At 32.8% G+C, this 16,763-nt stretch overlaps 2 protein-coding genes across 8 annotated transcripts in view; one reads left to right on the forward strand and one right to left on the reverse strand.

The window, feature by feature from the left end:
* The first annotated feature begins 939 nt into the window (after positions 1 to 939).
* On the forward strand, positions 940 to 2,340 carry LOC124456124 (low molecular weight phosphotyrosine protein phosphatase-like). Its single transcript, XM_047006658.1, has one exon. It carries the CDS (start codon positions 1,153 to 1,155, stop codon positions 1,615 to 1,617), a length of 465 nt encoding a protein of 154 aa, XP_046862614.1. The 5' UTR covers positions 940 to 1,152; the 3' UTR covers positions 1,618 to 2,340.
* Positions 2,341 to 2,738: 398 nt separating this feature from the next.
* LOC124456121 (agrin-like) overlaps positions 2,739 to 16,763 on the reverse strand; it is a 31,952-nt gene continuing 17,927 nt past the window's right edge. For 3 of the 7 annotated variants that reach the window (XM_047006655.1, XM_047006653.1, XM_047006648.1), the window contains 17 exons: positions 16,525 to 16,608; positions 16,286 to 16,345; positions 15,408 to 15,506; positions 14,320 to 14,433; positions 13,856 to 13,927; positions 13,229 to 13,300; positions 13,137 to 13,155; positions 12,878 to 12,955; positions 12,364 to 12,598; positions 11,777 to 12,011; positions 10,902 to 11,061; positions 10,085 to 10,157; positions 8,275 to 8,353; positions 6,931 to 6,995; positions 4,857 to 4,940; positions 3,986 to 4,089; positions 2,739 to 3,395 (listed from right to left, as the gene is read on the reverse strand). In XM_047006655.1, the coding sequence (XP_046862611.1) occupies positions 3,244 to 3,395; positions 3,986 to 4,089; positions 4,857 to 4,940; positions 6,931 to 6,995; positions 8,275 to 8,353; positions 10,085 to 10,157; positions 10,902 to 11,061; positions 11,777 to 12,011; positions 12,364 to 12,598; positions 12,878 to 12,955; positions 13,137 to 13,155; positions 13,229 to 13,300; positions 13,856 to 13,927; positions 14,320 to 14,433; positions 15,408 to 15,506; positions 16,286 to 16,345; positions 16,525 to 16,608 (1,785 nt within the window). In that variant the 3' untranslated portion in view covers positions 2,739 to 3,243. The remainder of the gene's footprint in view (positions 3,396 to 3,985; positions 4,090 to 4,856; positions 4,941 to 6,930; positions 6,996 to 8,274; positions 8,354 to 10,084; positions 10,158 to 10,901; positions 11,062 to 11,776; positions 12,012 to 12,363; positions 12,599 to 12,877; positions 12,956 to 13,136; positions 13,156 to 13,228; positions 13,301 to 13,855; positions 13,928 to 14,319; positions 14,434 to 15,407; positions 15,507 to 16,285; positions 16,346 to 16,524; positions 16,609 to 16,763) is intronic. The other 4 variants (XM_047006651.1, XM_047006649.1, XM_047006650.1 and 1 more) reach the window with 4 other exon arrangements.

Genomic DNA, 16,763 nt, shown 5'->3' on the forward strand with positions numbered 1-16,763 from the left:
TGACGATTTCAAATCGTTGAGCATATGACAATATATGTAAAATACAAAGAATACAAAACAATAGATGTGTAAAAAAGTAAAACTATCCAAACCTGAAATCGAAAAAAGAATTCTTCTCGTCATTTAGCCGCATATCGGTTAAATACGCATATGAAACTTGTTATTCTCAATGGTTATTCTATATTTTAGTGGTTTGTCACAGCTTATAGGTAATTACCAATGGTAATTATATAAACATGAATATTCGTCAATTGTTACTTACCGCTGACATAATAAGAATAATATGTGGGCGCGTACGTTAGTTGACCATGATCTAGTGCCGACCCTTCTGTATGTATCTATTCTGTGGTATCACTGATCTGATAATAGTCTATTATCAGATCAGTGTGTGGTGTCGATACCAACAATACCGAGCCTAATCCGGAAGTAGTCGATACTGCGTGTATCGAAAAAGGACTTCATTATAATAGGACTTTTAAAATTTCATTATTATGTAAGTTTGTCCTCCTTTTCATTTTTGGTTTTGACAAACATGTTGCTTTTTTTTCTGTTTTATTATTTTAATATTTTATTCACTTTTACTTATCAATACACTTCGAGATCTCGCCTTCAGAATAATAACATGAAACCAATTTTTTTATTCCAATTTATACAGCTTCTGAAAATTTATCGTTACTCCTAATAATGTATGACAGTTTGTAATTTAAGACAAGAAAAACAAAAATTTCGTCGTATTGTTGAAGTATATAAGGCCACACCAAACAATTCCATTATCAGATATTTATCAATTGACTCAGACTTTAATTTTCGAAATTGAAGAAAGTAATCGCTTTAGTAATCGATACCTCGTTCCTTTTAAGAAAAAGTAATCGGTATCGTATCGAATCGATACTAGCGGTATCGCCCATCACTAATATGTCCATTGAGTTCTATAAGAGGTCTTATAGAGCTCAATGAATATGTCTTGATTTAATTACAAAATTCAAACTTCAAACACGTTTCCATCAGTCAAACGAATGAACGGTTGATTGATTGGAACCATTGGAATCTTGGAACCATAGCACAGAAATAGCTACCATAGCTTACCAACAACCACAGAAATCCATCGACCACCTTACTAAAACGTTCTTAAACTTCAACAACCTGACAAACATGTCGATCCAAGGCAAGTCAGTGTTATTTGTATGCCGAGGGAATATATGTCGTTCTCCTATGGCAATGTTTTTGTTGAAACATATAGTTAAAGATAAGGAAGGTTGGGTCATAGATAGTGCTGGTTATGAAGACTGGAATACTGGTTGTGGGCCTCAAGAACATGTCTACAACGTTATGTCAGAACATTCCATACCATCGGGTGACCACCGTGCAAGAAAAATCGAAAAAAGTGACTTTGATCGTTTCGACTACGTGCTTTGCCTCGATGAATATGTCATGCGAAAACTTAAAGAAGAGTATCCTGATCCATCCAGATGCCGCGCAAAACTTCAGCTCCTTCGTGAGTATGATCCAAAAAAAGAAGTGTTTGAAGACCCGTACAGAGGAACAAAAAGTGACTATGAAAAAGTCTTTCAACAATGCCAAGTGTGCTTGAAGAACTTTTTTCATGCTGTCAGTTAATAAACAGTAGAAGCTTTGTGTCCTTTATCTACTGTAAAATGTACTATGATTGGTTATTAACTGTAAATTGAATTAGGTAAGTTTGCATATTAATGTTAGTATGTAAATGTAAGTTAGTACCTTTTATACTTGAATTGTGACTATAGTAAGATGTCACTCTTTTGCTCCTTGGTCACCACCATTTTAGACCACTATTGAAACATTTACAATGCTTTTTCTGTTGTTGTGGTTTAAAGTTAACTTGCCTACATTTAGTGAAAACTGCATTCATGTCAATTGGTTTATTAAGTGCATATGGTGAATCAATAAGTATTTTAGGATTACCTTCACTGACACAACTAAGTGATGAAGAACAGAAATCACTTTGTAAAACTTGGTGAATGGTTAATTTATTGTTGATTGATCTGAAAGGCTCTTTTTAACTAGAAGACACTCTAAAGTTTGCCATTTATATGCACAACTTACTACACACTTTTTATGAATTTAACTTACAGAATAACAAAACTTCAATAATTTACTTGACTTTTGTTTTATTTGCAATGCTCTTTATCTGTCTACTTTTGCAATAAGAGTATGCTGCAATATTTTCATTATGTTTGACAAATGCTTTGTTTCGTGATAGCAAGTTCACAACTGAAACAAATTCACAAGATGAATGCAGACATTGGGTCTAAATTAATTTATTTTATTAGGATAGTTGAAATAAACTAAAATGTACTTGTACTTGCTTCGAATTAAGTCTTTTAAATTTTAAAACCTAATTTATCTAGATTTAACTTGTGATAATTGAATGTTGATAGGCATTCTTAATTTCCCTTTCAAAGTTTTATAATGTTCAACTTCCAAAGCCATATGTTTCTTATATAAAAACAAGTGCAGTATAAACTATTAGTTCTTATACTCCCACAATTAGCACATTTTGATACTTTGTCTGTTAATATGTTTGACTGTTCTTTTTAGGACTAACTGGGCTTTGTAGGCTATAGTTTCCATTAACTTTGGTACATTAACATGGTAAGTTTGCACTTGGAAACAAAGGAGTTGTAAATTTCATTAATCCTTAAACATTTTGGATGACAAAATCAACATTCAATCGAGTGCTAAAACATTGCGAACATCCATTTTTCAAAATCAGCATTTTTTATTTCAACTCTTAAATATAAATAGCATTTGCTACAGAGATATGTAGTTTACATTCATATGTTCACAAATCCTAAGGACAATGTTGTATGCTAGGCAGTTTCCATTCTTTGAACACACTGAAATTACATATATGATTCTAATACATAAGTTCTACCAGACTATAACTGCCAAATATTTTAAATGCTGAATGAAAAAGCATATACTATTTAATAGTGTTCTCAGATTCATTATATATACTCTGAATTGAATAACACATTTCATTAATGTAACTATATCTTTTGGCTATAATCCATATCTATACCAGCAACTTCTACATATGAACTTGGTGCTAAGTACTTTTACTTAGTTTCTAATTAATTTCAAAGAGGTAATCAATTTTGAATCAGCTTTATATTTGTTTAAAAACTGAAACTTATCATTTTCCTGTTAATAAAGTTTAACTTATAATCTTAACTGTTTGTTTTCAAAATGAAGTTAAACGATTTAAACATCATTGCAAACACCCATCTCGTGATTTTCCATGAAATCATGAGTAAAATCAAGATGGGTCAAATTAATCACAAAATCTCTGAGGCAACCTTGGAATCCGTTTGTGTATAGTCTTTTTGTCACTACTGTTGGATTAGGTACTCCACCTTTTTGTTAAAAATAAAGTACTGTTACAATTCATGTTTTTGAGATTAATCTTTCTAATGTTTATCGTCTATCTAAGTCAGGGGTCTCCAAACTTTACAGCCAGAGGGCCGCATGAACTTTCATCCAGCATGTTGAGGGCCGAAGAATATAAAAAATTTCCACGTTATCCTTCAGCTTTTTAAATTTCGCAGTGTGCTTGAAATGGAAGTAGGAAGTTGGGAGAAAAATTGTCGTAAGCCACTCTTGCTAGTTGGCTTGCGACATAACGTGAACTTTCTGCACAAAATTTATTTTGTTTAATAATATTTTTTTTTTTTCTGAAGTGTCTCTGCGGGCCGGATTGAGAAGCCCAACGGGCCGCATCTGGCCCGCGGGCTGTAGTTTGGAGACCCCTGATCTAAGTATATGATGTTTCTAAGTCATAAAATGGCTAATTGGTAACAGATGTTCATCCTACTTATAATGAAGGCAATTACACATAATTTTGAGTTCAAATTTCCTAATAATAATGTCAATGTAACAGCTGATTTTCCTATGTAAAAATATCCAAACACCATAAAAATTTCTAGAAAAGGCTGTTTTTAATTACCTATAAAAATTTGATGAGCAGATTCAAGTTGGAAGCCTTTATTTCGACAATCAAAGTCCACACTGTTAGCACCATCAACAATCAAGTGGCATGACTCTTGCTTTCTGCACAAAATAACATATGTTATTGAGTTGTTCATTTACAAAGTACTTTCAACTTGAGAAGCTAATGTCTCCCATGTATTAAACAGACTTCCTTGTCTGCAGTGCACTGTACTGTTCTTATTACAAAATGAACATCAATGGATTTGATAGATTTAACTTCGTTATCAAAAATTTGCAAAAACGACATTCTCAACTAAAGTTAAGATTTACTTATACATTTGAAATCATTTAAGCCCAAGTCAACCCTCTGATGTTTGGTACTATTTGAAAAAACGCCTGTAAAGGAAATTGTACAATGTACATATAGGTGATGTACTTTATAATTTATAAACCACAAACTTATCTACACAGAAACTGTTTTGAACAATTATGTATACTTTCTCTGCTGTGCAGACGCAGTGATAAACGTTACGAATAGGATAACAGGTTGTTAATTTTCTATCAATTTTCTATCATCAATTGTCAGAGATTTTACATGGAAGATTAATCATACAGTCACGTTTTAACAGCACTCTGTTTTGGAAACACGGTCAAGTTACATGAAATTGTTTATTTGCAGACCCAAGCATGTTTATTGCAGAGGTAAAAAATTAAATTTCAAAGATTTAAATTGTCTTTGTCCAGTTAAATTTTCACACCACCCACCCAAAAAAGTAATACATTCTGAAAAAATCTATGTCAGAGCTTGATTGTAATTCAAATACGAACACAAGAAGCACAAAAAAAATTGTGCACGAAAAATGACACAATTTAGAGAAGGTTTGTACCTTTCAATGGATACCTCGTGCCATTCACCGTCATTAACTGCAACTTTAGAAAAAAACTGGTGTTTTCCAGCGCCCAAATTGTAACTGAAAGAACGAAACACAATATGTATCACTAAGTATTAACAAGAATAAAGTTTTGTCAGTGCAATAAGGTGAATAAAGTTTTGTCAGTGCAATAAGGTGAATAAAGTTTTGTCAGTGCAATAAGGTGAATAAAGTTTTGTCAGTGCAATAAGGTGAATAAAGTTTTCAGTGCAATAAGGTGAATAAAGTTTTGTCAGTGCAATAAGGTGAATAAAGTTTTGTCAGTGCAATAAGGTGAATAAAGTTTTGTCAGTGCTATAAGGTGAATAAAGTTTTGTCAGTGCTATAAGGTGAATAAAGTTTTGTCAGTGTAATAGGTGAATAAAGTTTTTTCAGTGCTATAAGGTGAATAAAGTTTTGTCAGTGCTATAAGGTGAATAAAGTTTTGTCCGTGCTATAAGGTGAATAAAGTTTTGTCAGTGCTATAAGATGAATAAAGTTTTGTCAGAGCAATAGTTTTGTCACTGTTTTAAGGTGTACACTAAACACCGCGAAAAAATTTGGTTACGCAAACCATAATTGGAGTACTTAATTCTTTGAGACTTATAGCTAGCTATATATGTTCTTTTATTTGCAAAACCTGCCTAATTTTACTGAAAATTTTATAAAATAAGTTTTACTGTCACGAAAACCAAAAATTAGTTTTTCGATTTAGAAAAAAACCCGGTTATTTTACAGACAAATATGGTCTTCCGTAACAGACTAAAATACGAGAAAAAATATTTCTGTCTAAAGCGAAGTCGGAAACAAAATATCGTATACGTAGTAAAACCTACATGTTATGGCATTGATGAGGATGGCCCAATTGCTCATCTTCAAGAAAACTATCATGTTCTAGTATCCCATTCTACCGTTCATTTAATTGAAGACAGCTGGGGCTAATCAGAAGACAAATTAATGAAGTGGTTGATCAAAATGGCACTACACAATATCTGAATGCCCTTAATATTGTCACTACACTTATTTAGTCATTCTTCTAGTTCCCTTTTGCAAATAGTCAGGTAACTTTATAGAGGGAGTACGTACATGTACTTATTAGTTCAAATAGTTTGATCTTCCGTAGTAAGTCAATCTTCTAAGTGCAGTAGTAAGAATATAGTAGTAAGAATGGTAAAAATATAGCTTTGTTAAAATCATTCATGTCAATTGGTTTATATCATAGTTTGTGTTTTCAAAGAGTACAAACAGAAGTAGTGAGTGAAATAGGCGCACCAATGTGTGTAGCGGTAGATTGAATAGTAAGGTACAAAAGCCCTGTTTCTAGTTACTTCCGTTTCCTCTCGATTATAAAATTATTTTCGACTTCGATATTTGAATGTGCGAATTTCGTTATCAAATATTGGACTTCGATTTTCAGTACTAGATTTTGATAAACGATTTCGAGAGAAATATCTTTCTCGTATTTTTGTCCGCAACGGAACGCCATATGTGAAACACAATTCAATTGAAAAACGTTTAAAAACTTTTTTAAAAACATTACATAGTATGGGTCAACATGTATGGCATTACAACCGCTGGGGAATATAAATAAAGCAACAGTTAAGAATGTTCCTGGGAGTTCTAAGTTTGTAAATTGTGTACTTTAAAAAAATTGGTATCTGCTGCTTGCCTAATTCCGAGACGTCAAACTAAAAATGCGTGGCCAAGTTTCTTCCTTTTACTTTAAGGAGATCAATGATACTATCTCATTTTCCTTTTGGTCAAAACACCTTTGATAATGCAGATATTCGCCTCTCAAAAAAGAATCCAACTACGCTACAATACAATTATCTTTCGCTAAAATAGTACGCCTTCGGGTCGCTCAACACGTTTTTTTTTAGAAAAAGCGGTAGCGTGAGCTGTCTACCAACATTGGGTAAATAAAAGCGGTTTATTTTGGCGATAACATTTATAGCTAAAGCTATACATTTCATATAATAAACGATCATGTTTCAGATAGCTTAATTCTTACGTAGTCCGCACCTTCTATACATTCATAATTATTTTTTACCTTAATGAAACGAAGCCAACTGAAAGACCAACTGAAACGTATTTTTGAAAAAACTGGCCAACTTTCTGTTAAGGAGAAAAAATATGCATTGTTTTAAATTACGTCAAAGTTATAAAACAGTCTCTTTTCATCTGAAAGTACCGTTATATATATTTAAAAAATGACATCATGAACGGGGGCAGATTTTCTGTGGTGCAGGCGGGTGCACACCACCCAAAATTCTAAGTACCCCCAAAGAAAAATTCCAAAATGGTATCACGTACTGTAGACTTTTATTATAATACTATTAGAGGCTACGAAATTGTATAGTACAACTGAGTTAAAAGTACAAATTATCATTTAAAAGACAATCACATATTTTATACCACCACTTTTTACAATTGAGTTTTCACTACCATGTGCATTTTCATTGAAACATTAAAATTGATCTTAAATGAAGATATGATCTTCGCACTTTGCTGGACAATTTAAGCAATTGTCTCATGAACCTGAAAAATTTAGGTGACTCAACGGGATGTTGAGTCACCGGAGCCCAATGAGTCACCTGAATTTTTCAGGTTCATGAGAAAATTGCTTAAATTGTCCAGCAAAGTGCGAAGATCCTATCTTCATTTAATTTCAAACACCGCACTGCATATAACATTCTTTCATAAAATTGAACTTAATTACTAAGCATTCATTAACAAAAACCACACAAATTTTTTTAAAAAGCTAAAAGCTAATAACACTTTCTTCACCCAAAGTTAACTCATCTGTAAGCCTAAAAACAGACAATAGCCGAAGTCTTGCAACTTAAGCTACGATAGCCATGCACCCCCCTTGAAAGTTTGGCACCTCTCAGGTCAAATGAGAATTGATTCGCCCATAATAATGAAAAGTTTGTTGGTATGCATTGTTCATTCATAAAAGGATGATTATCATATTTACGTTGCTCTCCTTTGGCGTTTGAAAGTGTTTATTAAATTCCTTTATATTTTTTCAGCGATGTCTAACTTTGGTATTGTTTAGTATTCAATAACAGTTTTGATAAAGCATGCAATTTTACACGTGTATCCAACTTCACTACTTGTGAATAAAATATTTCCTCAGAAAATATTTTTTTCACTAAAGCATTATATATGCAGCGTATTAACTAATGTGATGTCATAGTGACGATATTTCTACCTTCAATAGAATTAAAAATCTCAAACAACAAGTAATCTAACACAATTAAACTAAAGAAGTTGGTATATCGTTCTTAATTCTCTTTACAATACAATCACGACTCTGGGTTGAAATTTTAGTCGTTAACTCTTTGATTAAATTTCGCTGTAATTCTACGAATTTCAAATTTCAATATCATACCCGAGATTCCCACAATAAAATTCCTTTCAACATCGTGGTCTTGAGAGAAAATGTCAAAATACCACCATCACTTTTCAATCTAAAATAAAAAATAACATCGGTTTTGATTGGTCAACTACCTGCAAATAATTCTCGATATCTCTAATTCTGACGTTATATTTACAAATATTTCTTAATATATGACGTCATATTTACATTTAATAGTTTCCACAATTATTGACACTATATTAAAAGCCAAATAGTAGCGATGTTTGTCAAGGTTTTTTAAAAAGGTGCAAAAGCTTTCAAACAAAAAGGATGTGGAAAATAATAAAAAAGTGGAAAAGTTGGCTTTGAACATATTTGCAACATATTTTAAGCAGAACTTGAATAAACCGTCTGACAAGGACAATTTAGCGAAGGTTTAAAATGTTTTACATTGATATTCTTTAATATTTCAGTTAGTTGAGGTGAATAATAAAACCATTTATCGAACTCGGTCAATGTTATTCGCCTCAGCTTCGCTTAGGAAGATAGCATTGACCTCGGTCTAAATAATTCTTGATATCGTGCTCAACCTCATTCAATAATTGCTTATTAATTGCTGAAATACCGTTTAATAGAACTGAAATTAAGTAATTTGAAACAGGTAACTTCTACTAAAAATAAATTTGTATGACTATAGAATTACCAAATGAACTTATAACAAATGATCTATAGATATTATTTACTTAAGAGTAGAAAAGAGCCGGTAAATCATCAACCAAAAGGTGGCTGATTTTTACATTTTTAACATGTTTTCACGTCAAGTCTCGTAACGTGAAATTTTATATTATTAGCTATAGATTTTAAACTTTACGAACATTCATTTCATACTCTGTTGCTAGCAGAATTCTAAATTATTTTCATATACAATATTATGGGCAAGTATGTTTCTGATAAAAAACCACATCTGGGAAATAATTAACTACCGATAATCACAAAATTTGTGTGTGCTATGGTGGTAAATTCATGGGATATAGTGTGCGAGAAACTGTAACATGTTATCGTGCGTTTAATATTGTGTTTTACGCTTAACATTTCACGTAACAAAAGATAAGCTCTTTAACTTCCTAATGATTTTTTCTCATTTCATTAGAATAAAGAAATGATGGAGTAATAAAAATTGCAAGCCAAAATTGCATTTTCCCATTTTTCCAATTGATACAACACAAATAAAAAGAAATAATTATTTTTCTTTCATAAGACGTCATACCATCCTATCCCATATTTACTTTCACGTTTTCATCTCACCATGTAATTTATTATTATGTAAATAGCTATTATATATATATCCCTCTATACTTGTAATTTAATACTGCCTGATAATGTCTTGAGAGTCAAGACGAAACGTTACGCTTCTAAATATTTCTTTTTATACGTTATTTTGTATTAATTGACTCTTTTAAAAGCACTTTGCTGGGCTTTAATATTTATATTAAACAACAGGGAAAATCTGATAAAACACAGGGAAAATCTGCTGTTTCATTTGTTCGATATAACAGCAAAACATCATAAACTGCACTTAATTTCCAACAGTGGAAAAATGCAATTTTGACATGCAACTTTAATTCAAGGAGTATACTCCATTATTTCTATATAATTGTTATGAAATGGAAAACATATAATTGCATGGAAAGCTAAAAAGGTCGTCTTTTGCAATGTAAAAATATGAGCGTAAAACACAACATATAAAATTCACTACAGCATATTAAACTTCCATATACTTTTTCTATACGTACACACACTACATTCTCATGTTGTGCTGATTATTCGTTCACGGTACACTTACATTTCCATCAATCCGCTTGTGTTAAATCGAACAAATCCGCGACCGTTGAAGGACACGGGTTTTAGGTCAATTTCTATAAATATAAAAGATCAGAAAGTCGAATAAATAAGATATATGATAAGACTTCCTACAATACATACAAACGAAAAGCAACATGCATCATTTGTCGTCCTTGTACACAACTTGTTCACATTTTTACTTCATGCGGTAGGATTTCACGAACGTTGAACGTGTAGATAAAAACGTAAATGAATTCTAATAACTAAATCCTTTACCTTTATGTTGTCATATGATTGTTTTTCAAACAAGAAGAGCGATAAGTGATGGCTAAAACTCGTGTATGGAACAGCACTCAAACAAAATGCAATACGAATAAATCCACAAAATTTGTTAGCGCATGCACTTGGTCCTGTGTAAAGACGATTCATATGATCTTACATCGTTGATTAACGTTGTTTGGTCAAAATATATTAATTTATGAATATATACACAATAATGAAATATTATTCTCTAAACATCTGTAATGTAATGCAAGTTAAAGAATCAACGAGACTGGAAACTGCTGTGTTCTCGTATAATTCTATCCTGTTTTAAAATTGTTTGTCGAATTGAGACGTTTCGTAGCATTTTAAAGACCATCTTCTCAAAACGTGTCATGCACAAAATTAGGCATAATAAGCTTGATTTAAGAGCTTCAAACATTTCCTTTCCTAGAAAAATGACAAGTTTTTTGGGAGTAGAGTGGTCATTATATTTCATTGGTTTGGGATACCCCTCAAATACACGAACGGTTATAAGCGCTTTCAAATGAACTCACCACAGTGCCGTCCAACAAATGAGGGCATACATAAACACGTGTACTGTTCCTTTTCTTCAAAACATTTTCCTTTATTTCTACAAGGCGATGGTACACACAGATTTTTAGAAGGCTTTTTCTTGGCCAAATTCAAATCAAACGTTCTGCCTTGAATTTTAAGCTGTAAATAGGAAAACATGTACTGTAGCAAACTGTTCAGAAAAATTGTTCATAAATATCAATACATCAACATGTAAACACTGACATGCGTGTGGTGATTTAAATTAAAACTATCTGATTTTTGGTTTGCAACAGTTCTTTTTAGAATTACCTAGTTGTCATTCACCATGGCTAATACGCTATTCAAAACAGTAGATATTTAAGTTCCACAACCAAGTCTTTGTCACTTAACAATGTATATTATTCGGACAAAATCTTCATTCAAAATTTTAAATAAGGGTTTGTTATTTGCAAGCACTAATATGTTAAAAGCACTGATGTTAAATGACATCAAAATAAACTAAAAATATAATTTGAGCTTTTGCTATTCGACCCTACAACATACGCGCTACGATAAACGCATATCGGCCTTTCTTCTAAATGAGTACATGAAAAATAAAGTGTGATCACTATCTTCCAAACCGGCTTGTATTTACAAAAATGCTATAAACATACACATAATGATATTTCATGGCAATCGTACAATGAAAGACCATCTTAATCATATATTATAAACTGTGAGAAATGAGTTAAAAATTTAAAATAACAAAGTGCTTCTCTATAATAGGTGATAAGAAACTTATTAAAGATCTTTGACTTCAAACACATATTTACAATGGCAATCACTTACTAATATTGACACAATAAAACAATACTTTACTAAATCATTGACTCACTTGGCGAATGTGGCCATGAAATCCTTTAACTACACCAACATTGAACTCGACTTCTTTCGTCAGTTTCTTTGGAACTCCACCAACCAAAAGGTTCCTTTGAAGAGTGAGTGCACTTCGAGGTTCGGGAGAAACTCCCATTGAAGTATGACGTTCGTTGATGGTAAGGCTGCCGAGACGACCAGTTCTGAAGAACTTGATTTTAGTCCACGTGTTTGCTTCTATACTTATCAAAGACCTTAGAAGAAACACGATTAAAATTTGAGAATGCTAACGTTGTAGTGAATAAAAGACAGTTTTCTCAGAGAAGTCGGATTGTTGAGGCTACTAATATTGATTAAAGTAATCCTATTTTGACTAGGGGGTACACTCGATTCAATTTCCTTTGAGATGATCCTGCAAGCCAGCAATGTATTTGAGAGCGGTAGTACAATCTTACTTCAAACAAACTTGCACTATCACCTTCCCATTTATTTTTGTTGTTCATAAATAACTGTCTTATGCGTAACTGAGTGTACTTGTAATATTTCAATTAAGCTGACTTCTGGCAACCATTATACTAAAATAAGAAATTGCTTGAGAAAACACACCTGATTTTCACTGGTCCAGAACGACAGTTAAAACTGAATTCGATAACGCCATCGTTAAGGGACAATGAAAGAAAGTCGCCAATTTTATCGGCTTGCCATCCATTATAAAGAAATATCCCAGTCTCTTCTATGGGCAATATTTCTAGTTCGATTTCTACATAGTCTTGAGCGCCCGGTCCAAGTGATGGTAATTTCGCAAATGAAGTTCCAGAGAAAAAATATGCATCAGGAGAAACTGCAAAAGAAAAATTATCTTGCTTGTCAAACATCGAGGGGTAACTCTAAATAACCCTGAAGGTGTGCTTGTACAGAATATAGTAAAATCAATCATGCAACTGACTTAAATAACATGGGCGCAAAACGTCTTAACCGTGCTTTTCTAAAAGCGAGATTTATTGGCGATATGCAAAAATTTCACGCAAAATAATTGTAAGTATGCGTGAAGAAAATTGTGATTATGTAAGACAATTGCTTCGCCAATGAATGAAGATTCTACTGGCTGTTAAATGCGTACATTCAGAACATGGAGATTCTTCGCTACTTTGTTTGATAAATTTTTCGATCTTGGAAATAGCTTGTTTTTTACAATGAACTGTAAGAAAAATTATTTTAATGGTTCAAACATAAAAAGAGAAAAATAAAAAAGTCCTTATAAATTGTGCACCGCCAAGAATTTGGGCACCTGCCACCTCAGGGCAAAATATGACATTTGCCCTTGTCAAATTACGCTATTATACATATTTGCATGTCAATATCAATAAATATCGACTTACCCAGATTTTGTTCATCTACCTGTTTTATTGGTAAGAAAAAAAATCAGAAAATGCTATGGTTGAGCTTTTTACCACAATATTTACAACAATACCTGAGGCGATAGAGCACGTCTTTCGTCAAAACTATAACAATTTGCCTCATCATCGCAATTCACTATCGGTAACTGAAATAAAAGATCTAGTCAATTTTACAACTTAACCAGCCGTTGATGTCATGCACGGAGTTTTATGTTGCGTGATAAGTTAATATAAACATGGCGTTTTCCACGTCCAAAGCTTCCTCCGTCAAACTAACCTACATGTAATACCCAGTATCTTTGCCCCTGAATGTAACAATGCAGAGCACGATAAATCATAAAACAAAACTAGGGTGCGCCGTCTGCAGCAACTATATTTTGTCTAAATATACACAGCTACTATTCAACTGTAGTACGAGTAACTTCATCGCTAAATTTCAAATGCGTAAGTTGAAATTTAATGCTGCAATTGTTTTCTTTTTACTGGAGTGCGCCTTGTATAGAACAAAATGCGGACTGTTCAATTGTAATGCACAAGTAAGTATATAAAAATAACTATTAGGGGTGTAAATAACGCCAGCTAAAAATACTTCTAAAAAATACAAGGTTGAGGGTATTTTGGTCAATGGTATGAGTTGTCGAAATCAATGACGAACCGAGTAAAAAACAATATCTTCGTCAATTACAACTATCGATTTTTACCTCTTCGACATCTGGTAGCTTAGATAATTGTCGTGAAATGATTTCATAAGTCGCACCATTGGTATCAAATTCCTAAACAAAAAATATAGAGATGACACTTCATTTCATTCCAATAGCGAAAACGGGAAACGCAAGAAGAAGAGGGGAGCAGTGAAATCGCATTTCTACAACAATTATAGCTATTTTTTCAATTTTTTAATGGATGAAAGAGATGAAGAAGTATTTGCACAAAAAAAGCTGAAGAATTTATTTTTTTAGGTACTTTGATAACGCACAACACAAAGCAGCATTACAATGTTTTAAAAGGCAAAAAAGTATTACAAAAAAAAAACTTTCGAATTGCTGCAATTGCCATGCATTTTATCAATAAAACATTTAGTGCAAATGCTTCAATGTCTGTAAAAAAGTTATTCGTACTAATGTCGTAAAATTGCATTCATATGATGATTGAATGCATGCACTACCTTTCCCTTGGTCCACTCGATATCAATCCTTGACCCACCAGAACCAGCCTCATGTTGGGAGGTATCTCTCTCATCACAACCGTCCTCATCGTCACAGTTCACGTCGGGACTTATCTACAACGTTCACAACAAGAAACATTTAGTCTTCATACACACATAGAGACCAAATTTCAGCAAAAACGATAGTACATTATTTTCACGGTTACATTTTATATTGTTACTTGTCCGATTCATTTGGTACAACAAGTAATACAATACTATACAATACAATATTTATTGAACTCCTCCCAAAGAGGATTTTCAGAGCAAATTATATTCAAATATAACAAGCCAGAAATTACTTCGTTTGGTTACATACTTCAAAGTACTGGTAATGTAGCTATTTTCTTAGGATTGTTAGAAAAATAATTAATTAGCTTATATTCTGCAAACTATATAAACGGAGATATATGATTTGATGTTTTCTCTAAGTTCAGTCAAGAGAGAGACTGCATGGTAGTAAAAAGTGCGTTGTCCAGCAGCACTTCTGAACAGGGGAATATTCAACGAGGTGGAATTCTTGTGCAACATTGCATGACATCTAATCTTTTCACAAATTGGTCAGATAATTTTCAACGAAAGGGAAAAGTGGCTCCGCCATGAGTTAAAAGACAGTGGCATTGCATCCTTAAATGAGTTCATACACTTAAAGAATTAGAAAATGTCTTCATCACACATGACGTTACATGTACTATTATCAAAACTGGTAAATGTTTACCACGTGTACATGTACTTCGGACAATCATCATTGGGTAAGTCTTGCTCAACTGCACATGCTGAGCATTGCTCAGTATACATCACAGCGCGTGTGATGAAAATGAGCAGGTCCACTGCAGCCTTCGTCATTTTCGGTGGTAAATAGAAATTGCTGACACAATCAAAATTCTGTGTAAATTTCAGAAAAATTCGTCCATCAAAAGAAGATCCGACTTGCAAGAGCAGATGAGTATCTTTATATTCTTGCACGATATTTGAAGACTAATTGTGGGTCGAAAAAAGCTATACAGAGCATGCACTGTGTTCTAAGAACTGTGATTTTCATTATCTACCTTCACAATTGACTTGGAAACCACTTTATAAGGAGGAATGTCTTGTTTGGTTTGACCAAAATGACCTGAAGGTTCTTTAAGGTGAAAAGAGGGCGACTTCTAAACAAAAAACAACTTTTGATTCGAAATAATAGTTGACACAAAATGTTTCGAAGAAAGACACATTCACACAAATCGTTAGAAACCATTACTTATGTTTATAATAAGCATGCATGTTACGACATTGGCCATAAGGGCAAACGTATTCAAAAATTTATATATACTGTAGTTAGTTTTAAACACAATACATATTACAAACAACAGACTAAACATATTCAACAGTTGAACAAAGCAAAAAAAATTCTGGAACAAAAATAAATAGTCCGAATGTTTAGATTAAGTCTTATATATCATTCTAAGTCAGTAAAAAACACCACAACAATGAATAGTAAATTCTTAAAACCAAATTTCAAGAAACTTTGTAAGCACAATTTTCCCTCTGAAAATGCTTATCACTCGCGACAATTTTCCTGTCCATTGGAAATCCAACCAACTATTTCCAACAAAAGTTTTTGCAAATCGTACGTGCTGATACCTCTAGCGAGGTTTTCTAAACTGTTCAGTTTCTCTACACCCGCTATATTTCGTGTCTAGCCGGAAAACTACGACTTTTAAAGCGGCACAAATGTAAAAAAAACATGGATCCTTCTGGTTTATAAATCGATCCAACTGATCTAATGTTGCATGTAAGCGCTACATGTAAACAAAAATATTGCATGATATGTAATCTTCTCATTAGTCTATGTTTGTTTTCAGACGAATAAAAATTTATCACCGATCAATTATTGTAAGTGGCCAATAAAAACCAAAAACAAATAATATACTTTGTAACGACTTACATCGTTTTCGATAATTTTCGTCATAACTACTTCGTAAGTTCCCGGAAACTCTTGGACGTTCTAAATTATTAGTACAAAACACAGTTAAGATGCAACGCCAAATTTTTGAAATACAGAATTTGCAGCATGTCATTTTCGTTATATCCTCTACGCGCTACTTTTAGTGATTTCACAATCCTCAGAAAATAAAAGAAACATAGGAGCTTGCCCTACATTATAAGGCATTTTTAATATCATACCACCTTGTCTTTATTGCCTTTAGTTCTGAATACATCTGCTGCACTTCCACAGTCATCCTCATCATCACAATCTCTATTAATAACCTGCAAATACGAGAACGTTGTGAAAATATCGATTGGCACTTAATAACTTAAGATAGGTTTTTCACAGCTAAAAATCTAAAATGTAGACGTCACTGGCTACGATGAGTCAGCAAATGACTCAAGCGTCAATCTTTCTAAGCATGATAAGAAGTTTC

The sequence above is a fragment of the Xenia sp. Carnegie-2017 genome, unplaced genomic scaffold (assembly GCF_021976095.1).
Source record: "Xenia sp. Carnegie-2017 unplaced genomic scaffold, XeniaSp_v1 HiC_scaffold_42, whole genome shotgun sequence".
In the NCBI taxonomy this organism is placed as follows: Eukaryota; Metazoa; Cnidaria; class Anthozoa; order Malacalcyonacea; family Xeniidae; genus Xenia; species Xenia sp. Carnegie-2017.

What these genes read in the sequence shown, in the direction of transcription:
- LOC124456124 (XM_047006658.1), top strand. Translation starts at nt 1,153, where the DNA reads ATGTCGATCCAAGGCAAGTCAGTGTTATTTGTATGCCGAGGGAATATA.